We start from the raw sequence: 18,174 nt of genomic DNA on the forward strand, positions 1-18,174 counted from the left end.
TTGACCTGTAGATATACAAAGTAGGGAGAGGACAGAACTCTAGCATACTACTCCCCTGCCTCCTTTCTGGCAAGTATGCCTGCTAAGGTAAGGGGCCATGTAGACGGAAGGAATCACTGCTATCTGTGATCAAGAGAGTAAAGTTTGTATCTGATTCTATTTTTGCGTCCTATGGAAAAATGGCTGTTTTCAGAGCATTGACCCATCATCTGAATGGGAAGCATCCCTCCTCTACCCCATCAACTTGGGGGGGAGGGGTTGTGTGGGCTAATGTCTTTATAAACTCACATGTACACAATATTTGTAAAAATAGAAAAATGCAGTTATTAAGATGGGTTTAACATAGCTACCATCATACTTTGCCTCTTTCCAGTATATAAAGATCGGTTGTTTCTATTGTTACTATTTTTATCATTGTTATAAATACAATAGTATTTTTTTCTCTGAATATATACTATCAATACAAAATGGCTTTGTTAGCAAGGCTGTTCCTTTTCAACAAAAAAAAAAAATCAGCATAAAATTTTGAGCTTTAGTAATAAAATTTCTTTTAGTACAGAATGTTAAAAGTTACATATTTATGTTGAGGATTATAACAATTATTATATTTTTCTTAGAAAAAAAAGTTTTTACATCTAATTTAATTGACTCCATTGGTCATGCAAATGCCTGGAGTAATTTCCATGTTTAAACTTCTCAGTCTTGTACACTTGCTCTCTTGCTTGGTCAAAGGAAGTGTTTGTGTTTCTTCTTAAGACTAGAAAAAGCACAAAGACAGAGGAGTTGAGACTTGTGACTGTCTGGATTACGATTTACGTCTATGTGTAGAAATAAATGCCAGGCTTAGACTAATGCAAAGAAACCTATTGATTAAAATTTTGTGCTCATCTGAGTCATTTGAGAAATAAGAGCTCACAATTTTACGTAGTTATTCTACATGGTATTAATTCTGCACAACATGCATGTGAACCCAATTTTATGAGAATTCCTTTCATATATGGGCTAGATTAATTGACTTACCAGGCTGAGTGCTCAAATTCTGTTAATTCTTTGAAAATTTTTTAATCCATTAAAAATCATTATGTAAGAATTCTCAATAAATCAGTACCATCAGAAGAACAAAAAAATGGCAAAAATTTAATTGGCATTTAGGAGTTATTCTTTGTTCCACAGTGCATAGAATTTTCATGGAGTAGAAGAGTCTATCCCATACAGAATTCACTGAAAAGCGAAACTACATATATATATATATGTATATATATATTTGCATGTAGAAACACTTCTCAGGAAAATTTTGTCTTTCATTTGACCCTCAAAAATGTGTTTAATGTATTGCCTCCATCCTTCTTTGTTTGATTGAAACAGTTTTGGAAGTTGCAGTGGTCAGTACTGAAGGCCAGGTACAAGACTTGAAATTTCCTCAGGGCAACAAAGGATCCAATTCAATCCAGCTTTCTGCAAATACTGTCAAACAGAACAGCAGGAATGGTAAGGCTAAACACAAAATGATAAGACTTTGAATATATACTCCATATTCAGACCACACATTTTCAACCTCTTTGTTCTTAAACTTCTGATTAACTGGGCTCTTGCTGCAGTTTAAAAAAAAAAATTAGCTAGATTTTTACAACGATGATTTGTACTAGACTTGGGTCCAAGTCCTAAGTGATACCTTTCTTTCATTTTGCCATTGATGTCTTATCTCACTGCTAGAGAATTGCTACAAGCATGATTCTTGTGAAATAAGGTTGTTTTCTCCTTTACAGGGCTTGCAAAGTTGGTCTTCATCATTTACAAGAGTTTGGGACAGTTCCTTAGTACTGAAAATGCAACTATAAAACTAGGGGGTGACTTTGTTGGGCGTAACAGTACCATTGCGGTAAATTCCCACGTCATTTCAGCCTCGCTCAATAAGGAGTCCAGCCGCGTCTACCTGACTGACCCTGTGCTTTTTACCCTGGAACACATTGATGTGAGTTACTCTGAATTAATGAATTAATGGGAGGGTTTGATAACCCAGCAAGAGAAGGGAACAATGTTGGAAGAGGGGGAAGAGGAGGAGGAACACCTTTCCATTTGAATTTTAAATGTTGGACTAGGTCAGAGACACAAGTTTATTTAAGTCTATGAACATAAAATTAAATGAGCCTGGTTCAGTGATTATTAGAACTTAAGTGTATTCTTAATGAAAGCTAATTCAGTAATCAACATGAAAATGTAAATGACTCTAATTTGTTTCAGATTGAAAATTAACTCTTACCTTAACAGCAGGATAGCAGAATATCAACTCTTATGGTTCTGCCTGTTTAGTGTGGCGAGTTTAAATGTCAGTGAAAGCATTTAACCCCTGTTTTTTAATTCCAGGCTCTGCTTGGGAAAATGTTTACGAAGCACTGTGAATTAAAAGGTGAAGCAGGGCGAGGAAATGCAGTTTCTCTGCTATGTCTTGAGTTTACTGCAATCCTCCATCCTAGCTATTAAGTTGCTAGTTAATTGACTGCACTGCACTATGTTAGAAGATTGTCTGCAGTCTGTGTAGACTTTCTTGTTATAAGCTGAGAGAATCATTTCTCTCACACAGCCAAGTGGATCACCTGAATTGGCACAGGAAAATAAATGTGTGAGATTACTTCTCTCTCTCTGTGTCTCTCTGTGTCTCTGTCTCTGTCTCTATCTCTCTCTCTCGTAGCTATTTCAGTGGATTTGCCTGGAGAGGAGCCTTAAGGAGTTGGCCGTGTGATTCAGATTGTTGCTTACATGTCACTTTGAGCTGACCCAAAATGAGGGGAAAAGAAGAAATGGATTTTAAAACACTTGGTTCCTAGAGAGATTCCTTAGAATATAGTCATAGCTCTAATTTTGTCAGAAAGGGAAAAATGACTCTAATGTGCCATCAGTATGTAAAATCATAAGATGGAAATTGTAATTGTCTAAAATGGGTCTTTGGTAATTCAGAGTACACTTTACAGTGTTTCGGACTATAAAGTCCCTTTTAAGCTAGATGCCTGCCTTGTACAACATAGTCCACAATTTTGCTGATGAAAAACTTTATAGTCCGAAACATGCAAAGTTTAATCTAAATTACCTTTTACACATATTAAACAATTGCTATAGCCATCTTAGAGTGTAAAATCCTAATTTTATCTTGTCATTTTATTTCCCAGCCTGACAATTATTTCAATGCAAACTGCTCCTTCTGGAACTACTCCGAAAGAACGATGATGGGATATTGGTCTACCCAGGGCTGCAAGCTGGTTGACACTAATAAAACTCACACAACGTGCGCGTGCAGCCACCTAACCAATTTTGCAATTCTCATGGCCCACAGGGAAATTGCAGTAAGTATTTGCGCTTCTAATGAATATTGGGAACATCTCCAGAGATTCCACTAAGCTTGGGAAATAAGTCCCTTCGTTGGGTGCTCATTGTGACTGAAAACAAAACCAGCTAGTAGGACCTTCTGGAAGTCCCTGTAGTGCCCTTCCTTTACCATATATTTGCTTTACTCTCTCAGAGGCATCTACCTTTATATTTCTTTCTATTTTAGCCTAGTGCATTTCTTTTCCAAGATTACATTCTTTTTTCTTACATTGTACCTGGGTTCAACTATGTTGCACCACATGCCCCTTTCTGTTTCTTAATGCTTTGCCACTCCGTAATTATATGCAGAGTACAAGGTAATAGGTGATGAAAAGAATCAGAGGGATTTCTTGAATGTGTTTTAACATTCTTCCTTGTGGCACAGAAATCCAGGCATTTCTAGGGAGGCCTGGAGGACGTCAGCTAGATCTTTTGTGGGTGCTAAGCTGTTAGGGTAGATAGGAATAAGTGATAATAACAAGGGATAATTAATAAAATACAAGATAATCACACAAAGGAACAACTTTGCCTATTTCTGGGTCTGAAAAATTGGGAGAATACCAGTCTTTTATTCCAGTTACAGTTGTTTACAATTCTTTCAGGCTTGGTAGCTTTCAGCAATATGTATTGTCATGTTGGCCTACTCTGTTATGTCCAGTAATATTACCAAACTAAATTTCCTCTTCTCAACAATACTTTTGGTATTAAAAATACGTAAGACAAGAGCAAAGTGTTGTTATGTGATCACAAATTCTTTTGTGGTATGGAAATCTGTCTTATATCCCTATGCAACCCGTGGCAGATCACTTGATCTCACTCTCAGTTTCCTCCTCTGTAAAATGGGACTAATAATAGCACCTGCTTTACAGGATTCTTGTGAGGATCAAATGAGATTACAGACCACAAAGTGCTGCACTACTGTTAATTATTATTTCCACTGTCATTCTGACTTCAGTTAAGCTCAGGTCTAGAAGATAACTTTCTGACAGGCTTTCTATTTGGACACACATGAAATGAGAAATATTCCAACTTCTTAGGATAGTAAGTTCTCTTACTTTGAAGTACAGCCCTTTTAATGCGCCCCTCCCCATCTCTCTCTTGCAGTACAAAGATGGTGTTCATGAGTTACTCCTCACTGTCATCACCTGGGTGGGAATTGTCATTTCCCTTGTTTGCCTAGCCATCTGCATCTTCACTTTCTGCTTCTTCCGTGGTCTACAGAGTGATCGTAACACAATTCACAAGAATCTCTGCATCAATCTTTTCATTGCCGAATTCATTTTCCTAATAGGCATTGATAAGACTGAATACACGGTAAGCTACCCCTGTGCCTATTGATCATCATTCTCAGAAAATGACTTTTTGATTTTGATGTGAATTTAAATATGGCACTGCCCCCAAGCTATCAACACACACTGTGTCTCTGATGGGGGAACAATAGGAGGAAAGTTTGACATAGATCAAGACAGACAAGTTAATGATATTTTCATGCTTCGAAAATATCAGCCCATCCTGCCCCTTTGTCCCCAACAGCATGCAAGAGTGTTTGCCTGTTTGAGAAACATACTTTGTTATTTAGTCAGATGATTTGAATAGGACAGATTTGGTTAGTTCTGAAATAAAACGAGATCTTCTTTAACAAAGTCTTGCCTTCTTTACACCAAAGGCTCTATCCAGAGATGATTCCTGGAGGTTTACCTGTCACTGTGGAATCTGTGACACAGCTGGAATTTTAAAATTTTGTGGTTATTTCATTGTGTCTTCACCTGGACAAAGGTGAAACTAAGTTGGCTACACATCTGACAGCTGAACTTCCTCACATAGTAAAAGCTGAGGTATTTGTCATTTAAAGCACATAGAGAGACTCCTGGCTGCTGCACAGAATTTCAACCAGAAGCTATAAATAATATATCTGGAACCAACTGTTCTATCTAGCCTCATGGACCAAATCCACTACAAGCTTGTTCTTGTAGAATTGTCAAGATTTTTCATAATGTTAACAACATGCCACTGTTGTAATTAAAGGATTACAGCCTCATTGAGTAGCCTGTTCTGTTAAAGAATGCACTGTAACTTTTACTACAGTATCAAAAAAAAATGAGCACCCTTTGAAAATCACTTCAAGATTCAACACTGTATTAAAATTTCAGTCATGCTGTTCACTTATGGCTTTGAAAATGGCAGGACCCCACAAATAGAATTTCATAGTGGATCACAGAATGTGTGCCTATTTGTTTGCAGCAATGGGTAGCGTTACCTAATTTTTAAGAAGTAAATTGTGCGGTTTCCTAGCTAACCTTATCCATTTTTGAAGCAAGGCATTGCCGTTGACACTCATCCTTTCTTTGCAGATCGCATGCCCAATATTTGCAGGCCTCTTACACTTTTTCTTCCTGGCTGCCTTTGCTTGGATGTGCCTAGAAGGTGTCCAGCTCTATCTAATGCTTGTAGAGGTGTTTGAGAGTGAATATTCAAGAAAGAAGTACTATTATGTTGCTGGCTACCTCCTCCCTGCCACGGTAGTTGGTGTCTCAGCAGCCATCGACTACAAGAGCTATGGAACAGAGAAGGCGTGAGTAATTGAAAGTGACCTAAGTGTTTTTCAAATGAATAATTTTTTTAAAGCCTGTTAGCTGTCACTGAGGGTCCTTGACAGAGTAAAATAGCCTCTGAAAGCTTTATTGGGAAGAGAATGGCCATGCCGTACACAGATTACAATCAAGTCTTTTGTAATTTTCTAGGTTCAGAGAATTTCCAGTCTGGGAGAGGCGGTTTCTAAATTATGGTCTTTCTTTTTAACACAAAAGATTGACCTGAAACAAATCGAAAAAGTAAATAACTTTTTGGTCTAAAACGGATATTAAGTAAAATTTTTTTTTTTGTTAAAGTGTCTGACAGGCTTACCCGCTCAGTTTTAAGCTAATGCTTCATTAGTTGCCTTTGTTTAACTGCCCCTCTGGCTAACTCTCACACTGAATGATGAGAGAAGAACATTCTATCCCATATGATGTTTTGCTTTGATAATATTTTGTCAGGCAATTTGAACAGGATTAAAATTAGCCCCTGCCTTTTATTTATAAAAAAATAGAGATATTTATAGAAAGTGACAGAAGGTAGACATAGACATGTTTCCAAGGATTTGAGTTGCTAGAGGCATGAATTTGCCTCCCTATACTGTTTACTTTCTCCTTTGATAAAATTAGTTGCATTATAGAAAGATGCTAAGGACCGCAAGAGAGCTGCTTGATTTTGCAAATGAGGAAAGAAACAAAAGCATTTCGGTGGAGAGGCAGCAGAATTGGGGAGCAGGAAGTCAAATCGGCTCTGCCTCTTTGACTTGGATCCCATAGGCGTGGAATGCTTTCCCTTCGGTCCCCTTCCCTTCCCAATTGAGTCATTTTATTTATGTCACACTGTTTTGCAACAGAACATGACATCTGAGCATTTTCTGTCTGTTCTGTTCCATGGGGATAAGCACTTTACTTGAGATAGATAAAGATAAAAGGCAAATTTTGAAGATTACACAGGGAAGTTGAGAAATATCAAATGGGTTTTTGATGTTGAGGTTCATAGCTTCTTTAGGAAAGCCTGAAATCTTAAAGTGGACAGAGGGCTTTCTTTTGTAGTTCTTATTGCTCTGTTTTCCCCAATAATGGGGAAATTATTCTTGCATTATCATACAGGAAGGGAATCAGCCTTAACAGAAGCTCAGCAAGTATTTAAAATACTCCTCACTCAATAAAATGCTTTTGTTAGGCAGGAAACAAAGGCTGCATTTTTGTGATCATCTTTGCTTACTTTGTATTTACAAAGTCACGTCTAGAAGTAGCTTGTTATTCTCAAAATAACGTTTTCTTGTTGGAAGTATTTGAGGAGCCAGAGCAACATTGTGTAACTTATGTTCTCTCTTCTCTCAGTTGCTGGCTTCATGTAGATAACTCTTTTATCTGGAGCTTCATTGGACCTGTTACCTTTATTATTATGGTAAGGATGCTTTTCTCATCCACCTACTCCCCTCCAACCCTTCCCTCCTTCTTGCTATAGTAATGATACTTTGTGTTGAATCATTAATTCATTGTCAGACACATTTTAAGAGTTTTTAATTTTGTGCATCTGTGGCTTCATACTGTATACCTTTTAAAACAAAAAGGTGTCATCATCATATTCCACATATTCAAGTAACTACTAAATTTCCCTGTGTTTGAAAAATATTCTCTTTGTATACTTCTATCCTTTTTTTCCAACTCCATCTTGGTATTAGAAGAACTAATTAATCACACATATACACATGTAGATACATATGTAAACGCATATCTAAGTATACTATCAGAGCCATTTGGGTCAATATGACACATATGGAAATTAATTTTGTATACATTTTAATTAGTCTTTTGGCCAAAGATAAACTTTTATAAATGCTTCTTCCTTAGGATAGCCCTCCTTATTTTTTATCTTAAGAAAAATTCACAGATCCCTTAAACTCTTATACCAATGCTGCTGCACTAAGAGAGCAGAAAAAGGGTAAATATCAAATTTGTGTTTCCTATTAATGTTGGAGCATTTAAATTCAAGAGATTCCTCTAGGTGAACATCTTTAGTGTCAGTTTCCTTTTGATTGTATAAGGAGATTATGGAAAAGGGTTAAGAATACTTAGTAAAATACTTATTATATGGAAAAATACATTTTGCATATAGAATAATTTCTGAATACATTAGTAAAACATTTATTTTTCACATTTTTATAGGGGTGAAGAGAAAGGATAATATTTATCTTGAAAAATCTTGAGTTTTTAAGTCATTTTATATATGAAATCATATGAAGTTAAAATTATTTCATACTTTTAAAACTATATGTTTTTATATTCCTTATCTAACTTTGACTAATAAGAAAAATTTTTTTAAACTTCCTCCTTTTATTCATTCCATATTTGGAAAGAGACAAAAATTGGCAAAGACGTATAAGCAAACTATCTCAATTTGTATATTTGAATTTTAGATTTCATCTCTGTGTTTGGCATTGTGGAGATTCAGTCTCTCCTTAGCAGTATAAAAAGAAATGAAAATTATTTTGAATATTTTTAATTTAAGGAAGGGGGTATATTGAGAGTTGTGAGTTATGTAGAAACAAAATATATTAATAAAATTGCTGATTTTAATGATAGAGGGGGTATTGATTGCATGATCTCCAAGGTACTAAACCTATCATTCCTGTTTTAAAAAGAAGGAAACTGAGGCTCAGGGAGGTTTAATTATATGCCTAGTTAAACAGTTAAATGTCATTTCAGAATCCTTGATTTAAAAAAAAAAACGAGTTAACTTTATCAGATAACAAGCTATGTGAATATCGAATTCTCTTACAAGAGGAAAAAAATACCACATAAATTATATCTTAGGAAGTCATTTCTCTGGGCCAAGTTTTCAACAGTATTTTTCTTGAACAGCATAATAGCATTAAAGTTACGTCTTTTCTGAAATTAATTTAATTTGGTATAATTTCTCAAAATTCCTCGGAATGGAAGTCAGAAACCTGATTTGCCACTAACGTCATACATGCCCTTGAGAAGTTACTTCATGTCTCTGGTCCTCCATTTTCTCATCTGTAAAAAGAGGAAGTTACTCTATGTCACCTAGGAAGTTTAGTGATTCCACAATTGTACAGTAAAATGAAAAAATCTCAGGCACAAAATAAAATGATTTGAAGTCATGAATGTTTTAATTAAAATATGTTAACATGGTGGAATAGAACACATAAAATATAACATTAAAACTGACTTCGTTTAATTAGTGTATAGCCTTACAAAATCAAAGAATTGAAAACTGAAAGGGACCTTAACTACTACCATCTAGTCCAGTCTATATGAGAAGAATCTCTACTAAAACACAGAAATATAGTCATTAAGATATATTAAATACGTACACTTTTAGACTAAAGAACTACATTCCATAACATGTTCTTAACCATAAATAGACATACAGATTTTATATATATAGTATATATACATATGTAGATATGATGTCATATATATATATAATGTATTTTATATATGTATATAATATGTATTCAACAGGAAAAATTGATTAGCAGTTTGAACAACACTTCAGAAAATATCTAGAATTTTCAAAGTTTTCTATCAATGATGTACTTCACATCAGAGGTGTCAAACACACTTCTAACCAATAGACAACATTCCCCAGTGGGGCCAGAACCATATTAAAATGTAGCTAGAAAATATCTAACAAAATAAATAAAAATTCATTAGAATACAGATTATAATGTATGGTTTTGTAAGTCAATCTGCTCCTGCAGGAATCCTTATGTATGACTTAGGGTCTCCTTTCTGTTTGAGTTGTATACCTCACATATATAAAAAGATATAAACCGAAGGCGGTCTGGACAATGCAGACAAACCAAAGACTTTCTTTCCTTTTGACAAAAGTAGTGTCTAATATGATGTAGTGACATCCGTAAAACTGTCTCCTTTGTGTTTTGGTTTTTTGCATATCCTTAAACATACATACATACAAGAATAAATTTTAGAATAAAACAAGACATCTGATCATGTAGATGTCCTATTTCTCCCTATCTCCCCCCCCCCCCAAAAAAAGCTATTAAATGTATTACCTGGGACTGGGCACTTAATTTCTGAGCCTCAGTTTCCTTATCTGTAAAATGACAGGATTGGTCTAGATGATTTCTGAGGTTCCTTCCAGCCCTAGATTAATGATAAATAATCTGTTCCCAAAAATTGAATTAATAAAATGCCTTCACACCAAAAAAGGATTATATTAAGCAAATGAACATTATCTGTTCACATACATTGTGTTTCGCTTTGTCTTTGTGCTTCTGACAATAAATACTTGCTTTTAGAATGCTAAAAAAATTTTTCCTTTGGAGAGTTTGGCCTTGGGCATTGCTTAGGGCATTTATGTTCACACCTAACCAAGTCAGAGTAAGCATAGAGGTAAAGGATGTTTAATCATGTTGCCCATGTTCAGTTAGAGTCCACTGTTACTTATTGGCTGTGTCATTATTATCCTCTAGCAAACCATTTTGACTGAGATGTGAAAGGCCTTCAGGAGCAGTATTCCCAATTTCTCCCCTCCCCCCCCCAAAAATGTAACAGCAGGTAGCAATCACAGTACAGTTCCTGAGAGTAATTCTTTTCCTGCAATTGGTTTGCCCTCTAAGCGTCCCAGAACCAAGCAAAACAGAAAGTACAGTGCTATATCTTGAGTATAACTGGAGAGGATCCCTGTTCTGTGGTAGCATATTCATCATTGGTGGCGCACACAAAGAAAATAGCTTAATAGCCATAACCTGTCACCTATGCCTTATTTCTTTTTGTGCCATGGTATAGTGGTTGGTGTGGTGCATCTCCTGCTCTTATAGTGGGTGATAGATATTGCCCTATTAGAAAATATCTCCTTCCCCTTTCCTCCTCTCTGAGTTTACCCTGTTCTACTTAGTCATGTTAAAATCAGTAAATGCTTTTAGATCCCAAGGATTCTCTGAAGAAATGGAAGGCTCTGAAGGAGACAAAACCTCCTGGCTTTTGCATTTCTATAGTGTGATATGCCTATGGGCACCCAGGGTTATTATATCTATGAGAAAAGAGCATGTAAGTAATGAACGATGGGAAACCATTAGTATGCCTGAAATGGTTTAATGAAAGCTTGGATCATGACACGTCAGGAGCTGTTCTTATCATTTGGACAGCTCCATCTGCATCTTTAATAATTAATTCAGTTCAGTAAGAGTTCAGCTCGCACACTCATTTAGAAGTCTTCTTCAGAGAACCCCTCTCTGGCTGCCAGTCCCAGGGAGAAATCGGCTTCTGCATGGCTACCAGCAAAGATCTGCAGATCCAAGTGCAGTTTGAGAGCTGCATTTGCCAGGTAGCAAAAGCTCGAGGGAGGGCAAAAAAGGTCAGAGCATGTGTGGTTCAGTGAGGTTACTTCAGAGGGGTGTTTCTGTTCCTCTGTCTTATCATATCCATGTCAGCACTGCAGGCTGGGCATGGTGAATTTTAAGCTGCTAAGCTCAGGCGTACGTGATTCAATTGAGCAGGCTGGTGGCTAGAAAACAAACAGGGCTGTCCTATAATCTCTGGTCAGAAGAGCCCCTGGTCTTTTGACTTCTTTGTAACTCCTCTGTTCATGCACGCTTACAGTGGGTAAAATGGGGTAGAGCCAGCCAGTCAGTCAGTAGGGAAGCTTGATCCTTATGGGGAGTTCTAATAAATTATGCTGACAGAGGTTATTTCAACAATAATTTATGAAATTACAGGATTTTCTGAGGTTGCTGAGAGGTTCTTTTCATTAAAATACGGGGAAAATATTTCTTCCTCTTGACTTTCTCTCACTTAGGTCCATGTAGTTCTCTTCAGATAGATAAGCAATCTATTTTTTAAATGTTTGCATGTTGATAGAATATGCACACATGTGGATAGTTGAAGTCTGTCCATGATGATGATCAAGATTAGCTCACTGGTCTCCAAAGTGAACCAAGCAGATAGCTAAACATATAAAATACCATGATAGGTGGCATCACTGGCTAACGCGTTATTAGGTTCTTCCAGTAACGGGATGACATGGAGAGGGAATCACAAACAAGCAGATCTGAACATCACCTAAAATGAGTTAGGACAAGCTGCTTACAACAAAAGGCACAATTAACTCCGTGAGTGGGGGAGGGATGTATTTTGGATCCTAACCCACTGAAATGCATGCTTCTCATTTACAAGAACATTTATTTCCCCAGGAACATACATGCATATGATTAGCCTGAAAATGCACATGTATTTTTGTAAGATTGCTTGTGTATGAGCATGTTCTCTTAATGAAAGTATGGCTTTTAAGAAACAAGTGATTATAAGTTATAAAGGACTTGAAATAGCACTACTGACTTAAGTAGTTTTTGCTTTCTTTGCCAAGGAAGCAGAGGAGTTTTTCGAGTAGCAGATTTTTTTCAACTCTTCCCTTCTACTCTTCTCCCTATCCCCAACCTTCAGCAACATGAATGAATTAAAGTCAGGTCACCCATGATGATCAACTATGGTAGCCAGAGGGATGAGTTAAAAAGACCAAGGCTCCATTCTCCAACACATATGTGTGACCCTGGCCAAGTCACTTTAAAGTCTTAGTTAACTCTGAACACAGGTGTAGAGTATTTCTAGATTAACAGCTCTCTACACTGATGGAAAGACAGGTCTGGTCATTTTCCTCCCCACCTGTGCCCCTAAAGAAAAAGGGGGAGGGAAGCATACTAATTCATTAGAAAACAAAACACTATTGTGTTACTTGTCATTATCTATACAAGTTATCCTTTTCAATCTATAAATACAAAAAGTAGAGAATTGGGGCTTTACCTGGAGATGTTTTTAAATTGTTACTTGAAGTTTTGACAGTTAGCTACCTTTCCCTTTAATGAAAACTCTACATCTAATACATTCTCTTCCCCTACTCCCTCCTTTCCTCATTTCCTCCCTTTCAGTTTGAGGGAACAATCCATTTTAGCTCTTTGATGTGTCTCCAAGATAGGGAAGGATTTGGAGCAGAATGAGGAAAGTAAACCTTTGCTAATTCCTGATAGGAATCCTTTGACCACTTGTACTTTCTATATTCTAAAAACAAGGGCAGTCATGACAACATTAACCACCTCTTATAGAATGTTGATCCTGATTCATGTCATAAATCCTATATTTGATTCATTTTTCTCACATTCTGTTCTTTGCACCCTTAGGTTGGTGAATGTGATTTTTATTAGATACGGTAATTTGTATTCTTGGAAGTCAGACTAAAAAAGAAAAAGAGCTGGAAGACAGGCATCAAAATAAGAAGGGAGAAAGAATAGTCTGGAAGGGGTCGAGTTCTTAATTTTTTTTTTGGTGCCATGGAGTCCATTCGTTTCTGAAAATAATCTTTTTAAAAATAATTGACAGTTACAGTGATTGTTCAAGTTCAGTTAGATATCAATTAAAATAAAGATTTTTTTTCCCTGTCCAGTCCTGTGGACCTTCCCTGAAATCTTTCCATGGACCCCTTGGCATGTCTGTGTGGACTCCAAAGTTAAGAATCCCTGGTCTAATGGAAAGAGAGCCAATAAAGGCTGTGGTTTTTGTTTGTTTTTTAACTCTAAACATTGGAGCATGGGAAATAAAACAGACATTCAAAGTTTGATACCATTACCATTTTTGAAGTACTGGTGACAGAGGTATGGAACCAGGAAAAATAAAATTAGGGAGGCTAGTAGGAGCAATAAAAACTGGGTAAGACAAACTAGATCTATGCAACTCTGATTTTGCTGTTTCGCTGCCAGGGCTTATAAAGGACAGAAGTAAAGTGGTTAATAGGGATTGATACCTAAGAATCTCTAGGAATAAAAGAAAACTTAGCTACACTTAAAGAGCTCAGGTTCTCCAAACCAGATAAACTTCACCAATGGCGACCAATTGGTGGAGGTGACAGCCAAGCCATGATCAGTGGTGGAAAGATAATTGAATCATGTCTTGATAATAATCATAACCACCAATTTTGGAGAATAGGATGGCTGTTGAAGTACTAGAAAAGGACAAATGTTGCTTCGATTTTCAAACAGGAAGAGAGAGGAATCTGAAATCTTGAAGTCAGTCTTACCTTGACTTAATGAAGTTCCTGGCAGAATTCTCTAGTGTATCATGAGAGGGGAGGTTAAGAAATTGGTGATGAGAAAGAACTTTGCATGACTTTATCCAGATCAAATCATGCCAGACTGAAAATGAACAATAATTGCTAGCTTTAAGGTTTATGAAGTGCCTTCATTTATTTTATATCCTTTGACCCATATAGCCCTGTTAAATAGAGGCTGTTATTATCCCTGTTTTTACAGATGAGAGAGCTGAGGTTGAGAGGTTAAGTGACTTGCCCAGGATCACATAGCTAGTGAATATCAGAAATTTGAACTCAGGTCTTCCTAACTTCAAATTCAGAATTGTATTACAGCTTTTTTTTTTTTTTTTTTTTTTTTACTAGATCAGTAGATTGGGAGATACTAATCATATAGTTTGCCTGTATTTTAGCAAAGCATCTTTTAGGCTTTAATATTATAATTGAGTGGCCAAAAATAATTATTGATTATATTTAATATTTTAATTTACTTTTATTAATATAGAAATATGTTAAAATTTTAATATATGTATCATTAATATAATTTAATATGTAGCCAAAAGTATTTAATGATTTGTGATAATTAGAAGAAAGTTTCTACTGGACTGGCCCTAGGATCTGTGCTTGGCTCTGGGGTACTTAATGTTTTTATCAATGACTTGGATAAAGGTAAATGACAGCACGCTTACCAAATCTGTAAATGAAAGCAATCTGGAAATGACTGCTAACATATCTGGTGACAGTCAGAATCTAGACGGAAGTAGATAGCCATATTCTTCAGGCAGAATTGAACATGATGGAATTTAAAAGAAATGCATGTACAGTCTTGAGACAGCATGATGTTGTAGAGAACTGACCTTAGAACCAAAAAGACCTCCACGATGCATATTAGCTGTGTCATCCTAGGCAAGTCACTAAACCTCTTCAGAGCCCTGGGCAACTGTCTCATTTGGAGAGTAGAAGCAGGTCTACATTGCATCTGCTCCTGGGAAGTTCTCTATACTAATGAAATTACAAGTCTAGTATGCCTGTGGTCTTAAATTGGATTTAAAAAATCACTTTACCGGAGCAAGAGAGAAGAGATATGGCCAGAAATCAGTTTGCCTTAAGAAAAATCTTGACTGTTGTGGGGCATCAAAAGCTCAATATAGGTCAGCTGTATATTATGGCAGCCAAAAAAGCCAGTACAATTTTGGACTGAATTCAGAAAAAAATAGTTTCCAGGACTAGGGAGGCAATACTCTATGTTAACTCTGCTTTGGTCCAGCAACTTTTGGAACATTATATTCGGTCCTGTGTACCACACTATTGATAAGATGTTGAATAGAACAGGGAGTCAGAGGCAGTGCATTTGATTTCAGTTGTGCCACTTATTACCTGTGTGACCTTACGAAGTTACTTAATCTCTCTATGCTTAGTTCCCTCAACCATAAAGTGGTGTGGCTGGATGGTAAGACCTGGAAGGTTCATTTTAACTCTAAATCTCTATCATTCTGTGATTATAAGAAGGTTAAGAGTCTTGGGATTCTGGTATCTGTCAATACTGTGTTTCTTCCATGGTTAAAATCATTTACTTTTTTCTTCCAATAAATTTTTATTGACATTTTTTTAACTATCACTTAATATTTCTCAGTGCATTCCTCAATATTCCTCTCTCAGAGGAACAACCCTTAGAAAAAGGCAGCAGAAAAGAGGGAAAAGAGAGCAAAACTAAACATTTATTAAGCACCTACCATGTGTCAGGCAACATGCTAAGCATCTAGAGAGAAACAAAAGAAATTCCCTGTGTTCACAGATCCCAAGTCTCAGTTAACACCCACCTTCTGCAAGAATCCTTTCCTAACCAACCTCCCCTCATGCCTTTCTTCTGTTGAATTTCTCCATTTTATCCTATTTGTATGGTTTGTACATAGTTTTTTGCACGTTGATTCCCCTATCAGAATGTGAAATCCTTTAGTAGAAACTGTCCTTTTGCCTTTCTCTGTATTCCCAGCAATTAGCACATGTTTGGCACATAGTAGGTGCTTAATAAGTATTTCTTGACCAGCTGACTGACTAAAAACTCATCTTGATTTCTAGGAAAAAATCCTTATTTTAATTGTTAAAATTTAATTGTTGAAATTAAATGTTACCTTCAGAAATAATCAGTTTGTCATTCAGATCTGCTCCTTTAAACACTATGTGTATTTAAGCCATTTCTTTTTTCTTTGTATGTCAAATTGTCTCACTTTTCACATCTTTTTAAATTATAGGTATATTCATCTTCACCCTAGTTTTTCTTGTTCTTTGAAGACAAGAATGATGCACAATGTCCTGCCTGATTGGACTTTTGCAAAATGGCATTATTATTGCCAAATTTTGTACTTACTGCTCCCTTCAAGAGCCATAAAATCATGGAATTTGAGTTATAGTCAACCTTAGTGATCATTTCATTATGTTTCATCTTTATGTAATAGATGAGGAAAATTAAGGCTGATGTTTTTTTCAACCAAAGTTTATTTTTAAATCAAAAATTTTTCACCGTATCTCCTTAAAACAACTAATCTTGTTTCTAGAAGTATTTCATATTTCCAGTTTATAAAAAATATACTAGAGAGTATTTTACCAGTGAGATAACCAAATTACCATTTCATCTCAACAGATAAGCCATTTAAATTTAAGCTCTTTAAAGACAGGGTCTGCACTTAGCACATAGCACAGTGTCCTTGACATAGTAGGTGTATAAGAAATACAGGTGTAGTCTGTGTGTGTTTATAGTATATATAGTACATGTATAATAAATGCTTATTTGATAGAATTGAAGTGGAATTATTCAGATTATTAAATGGCAAGAAAACATTTCCATCCATCTAGAAGGAATCCAGGGTAAAATAGCATTCTACTTTGTACAGTATGGCAGGGAAATATATAGTAGAGAACAGTTGAGGAACTTGAAAAAGGTGAATGCAAGAAATGATCCAGAGTTGTATAACAGTTTAGCTTCCTGAGCTTATCATATGTGGAATGCTAGGGCATCCTGGCAGTTGGCAAACCAGGCAGCAGCCACAGATGAAGTTTTTTTTAAAAACTTGACCTTTTTAAAAATAGCATCTGTTTCATTAGGTCAAAAGCTACAAAACATAGCAGCTCTTCCTGCAAACTAAAGGAGTTAGATCTATGAGTGTATGCAAACATTTTGCTTGTATTCTGTCCCATTCCAAGGCATCTACAATCTTTAACTCCTTTTTTATAGCTTAGTTCAAATTCTCTCTCCCATTAAGCTTTATTCAACCTTTCCCTAAGGTGGATACACACCAAATTAACTTCCTCACATTGCACCATATTTGTTGCTATTCAAAAGTAATAATGCTAATAAGAGCTTCTTTTTAAACAGTGCTTAAGGTTTGCAAAGTGCCTTAAATATAACCTGCTAAAGACCTTAGCTTTAAAAGGCCAAGGTCTTTCATGGCATCTGGGGCCATCTCCAGTCGTCCTGATGTGTAACTGGCTACTGGATCCAGATGGCTATGGAGAAGAAAGTAAGGCTGGTGATTTTGCATAGCCCTTCCTCACTTAAATCCAATTCACTTGCGTGTCATGGCATCACCTCCATGATATCAAGGTCCTCTTTGAGCATAAAGGACAAACAAACACCACCATGTACTGGATATATAAGTTCATTGGCATAGGAACTACCAAGTGAGGAAACTCCCTCTTCCTGTAGGGTTTGGTACCTTCTCTGAAATTTGCAGTTTTAAAGTGTTGCCTAAGGCAATGAGAGGTCAACACAGATTTGTTCTGGCTGAAACATCCAGTCAGTGTCAGAAGTGGGATTTGAACCCAAGACTTCCTGGCTTTGGAGACCAGTTCTCCATCCAGTTCACAAGGCAACTTCTTGTATTTAGTTCTTACAACAATGCTGGAAGGTAGGGGCTGTTATGATCCCTGTTTTATACATGAGGAAACAGGTCGAGAAATGAGAAGTGACTTGCTTAAGGTCACATACCAAGAAAGTTTCTGAGTCAGGATTTGAACTCTGGTCTTCATGACCTCAAATCCATTGTTCTCCCTTCCAATATAAAATACTGCCAGATTGATTCTTCTTTTTGTGTGGCTCTCCTCAAAACCCTTTTTCCTCTAGCCTCCTTTAAAACAGATATTCCATATTTCTTTTCCCTTTCCCTTAACAAT

At 36.3% G+C, this 18,174-nt stretch overlaps 1 protein-coding gene across 13 annotated transcripts in view; it reads left to right on the top strand.

Annotated features, from left to right (window-relative positions):
* ADGRL2 (adhesion G protein-coupled receptor L2) overlaps positions 1-18,174 on the top strand; it is a 226,445-nt gene that overhangs the window by 188,132 nt on the left and 20,139 nt on the right. For all 13 annotated transcript variants that reach the window (XM_072648835.1, XM_072648845.1, XM_072648841.1 and 10 more), the window contains 6 exons: positions 1,366-1,488; positions 1,767-1,972; positions 3,165-3,338; positions 4,465-4,674; positions 5,712-5,932; positions 7,278-7,344. In XM_072648835.1, coding sequence (XP_072504936.1) covers positions 1,366-1,488; positions 1,767-1,972; positions 3,165-3,338; positions 4,465-4,674; positions 5,712-5,932; positions 7,278-7,344 — 1,001 coding nt within the window. The remainder of the gene's footprint in view (positions 1-1,365; positions 1,489-1,766; positions 1,973-3,164; positions 3,339-4,464; positions 4,675-5,711; positions 5,933-7,277; positions 7,345-18,174) is intronic.

The sequence above is a fragment of the Notamacropus eugenii genome, chromosome 2, assembly GCF_028372415.1.
Source record: "Notamacropus eugenii isolate mMacEug1 chromosome 2, mMacEug1.pri_v2, whole genome shotgun sequence".
Lineage (NCBI taxonomy): Eukaryota > Metazoa > Chordata > Mammalia > Diprotodontia > Macropodidae > Notamacropus > Notamacropus eugenii.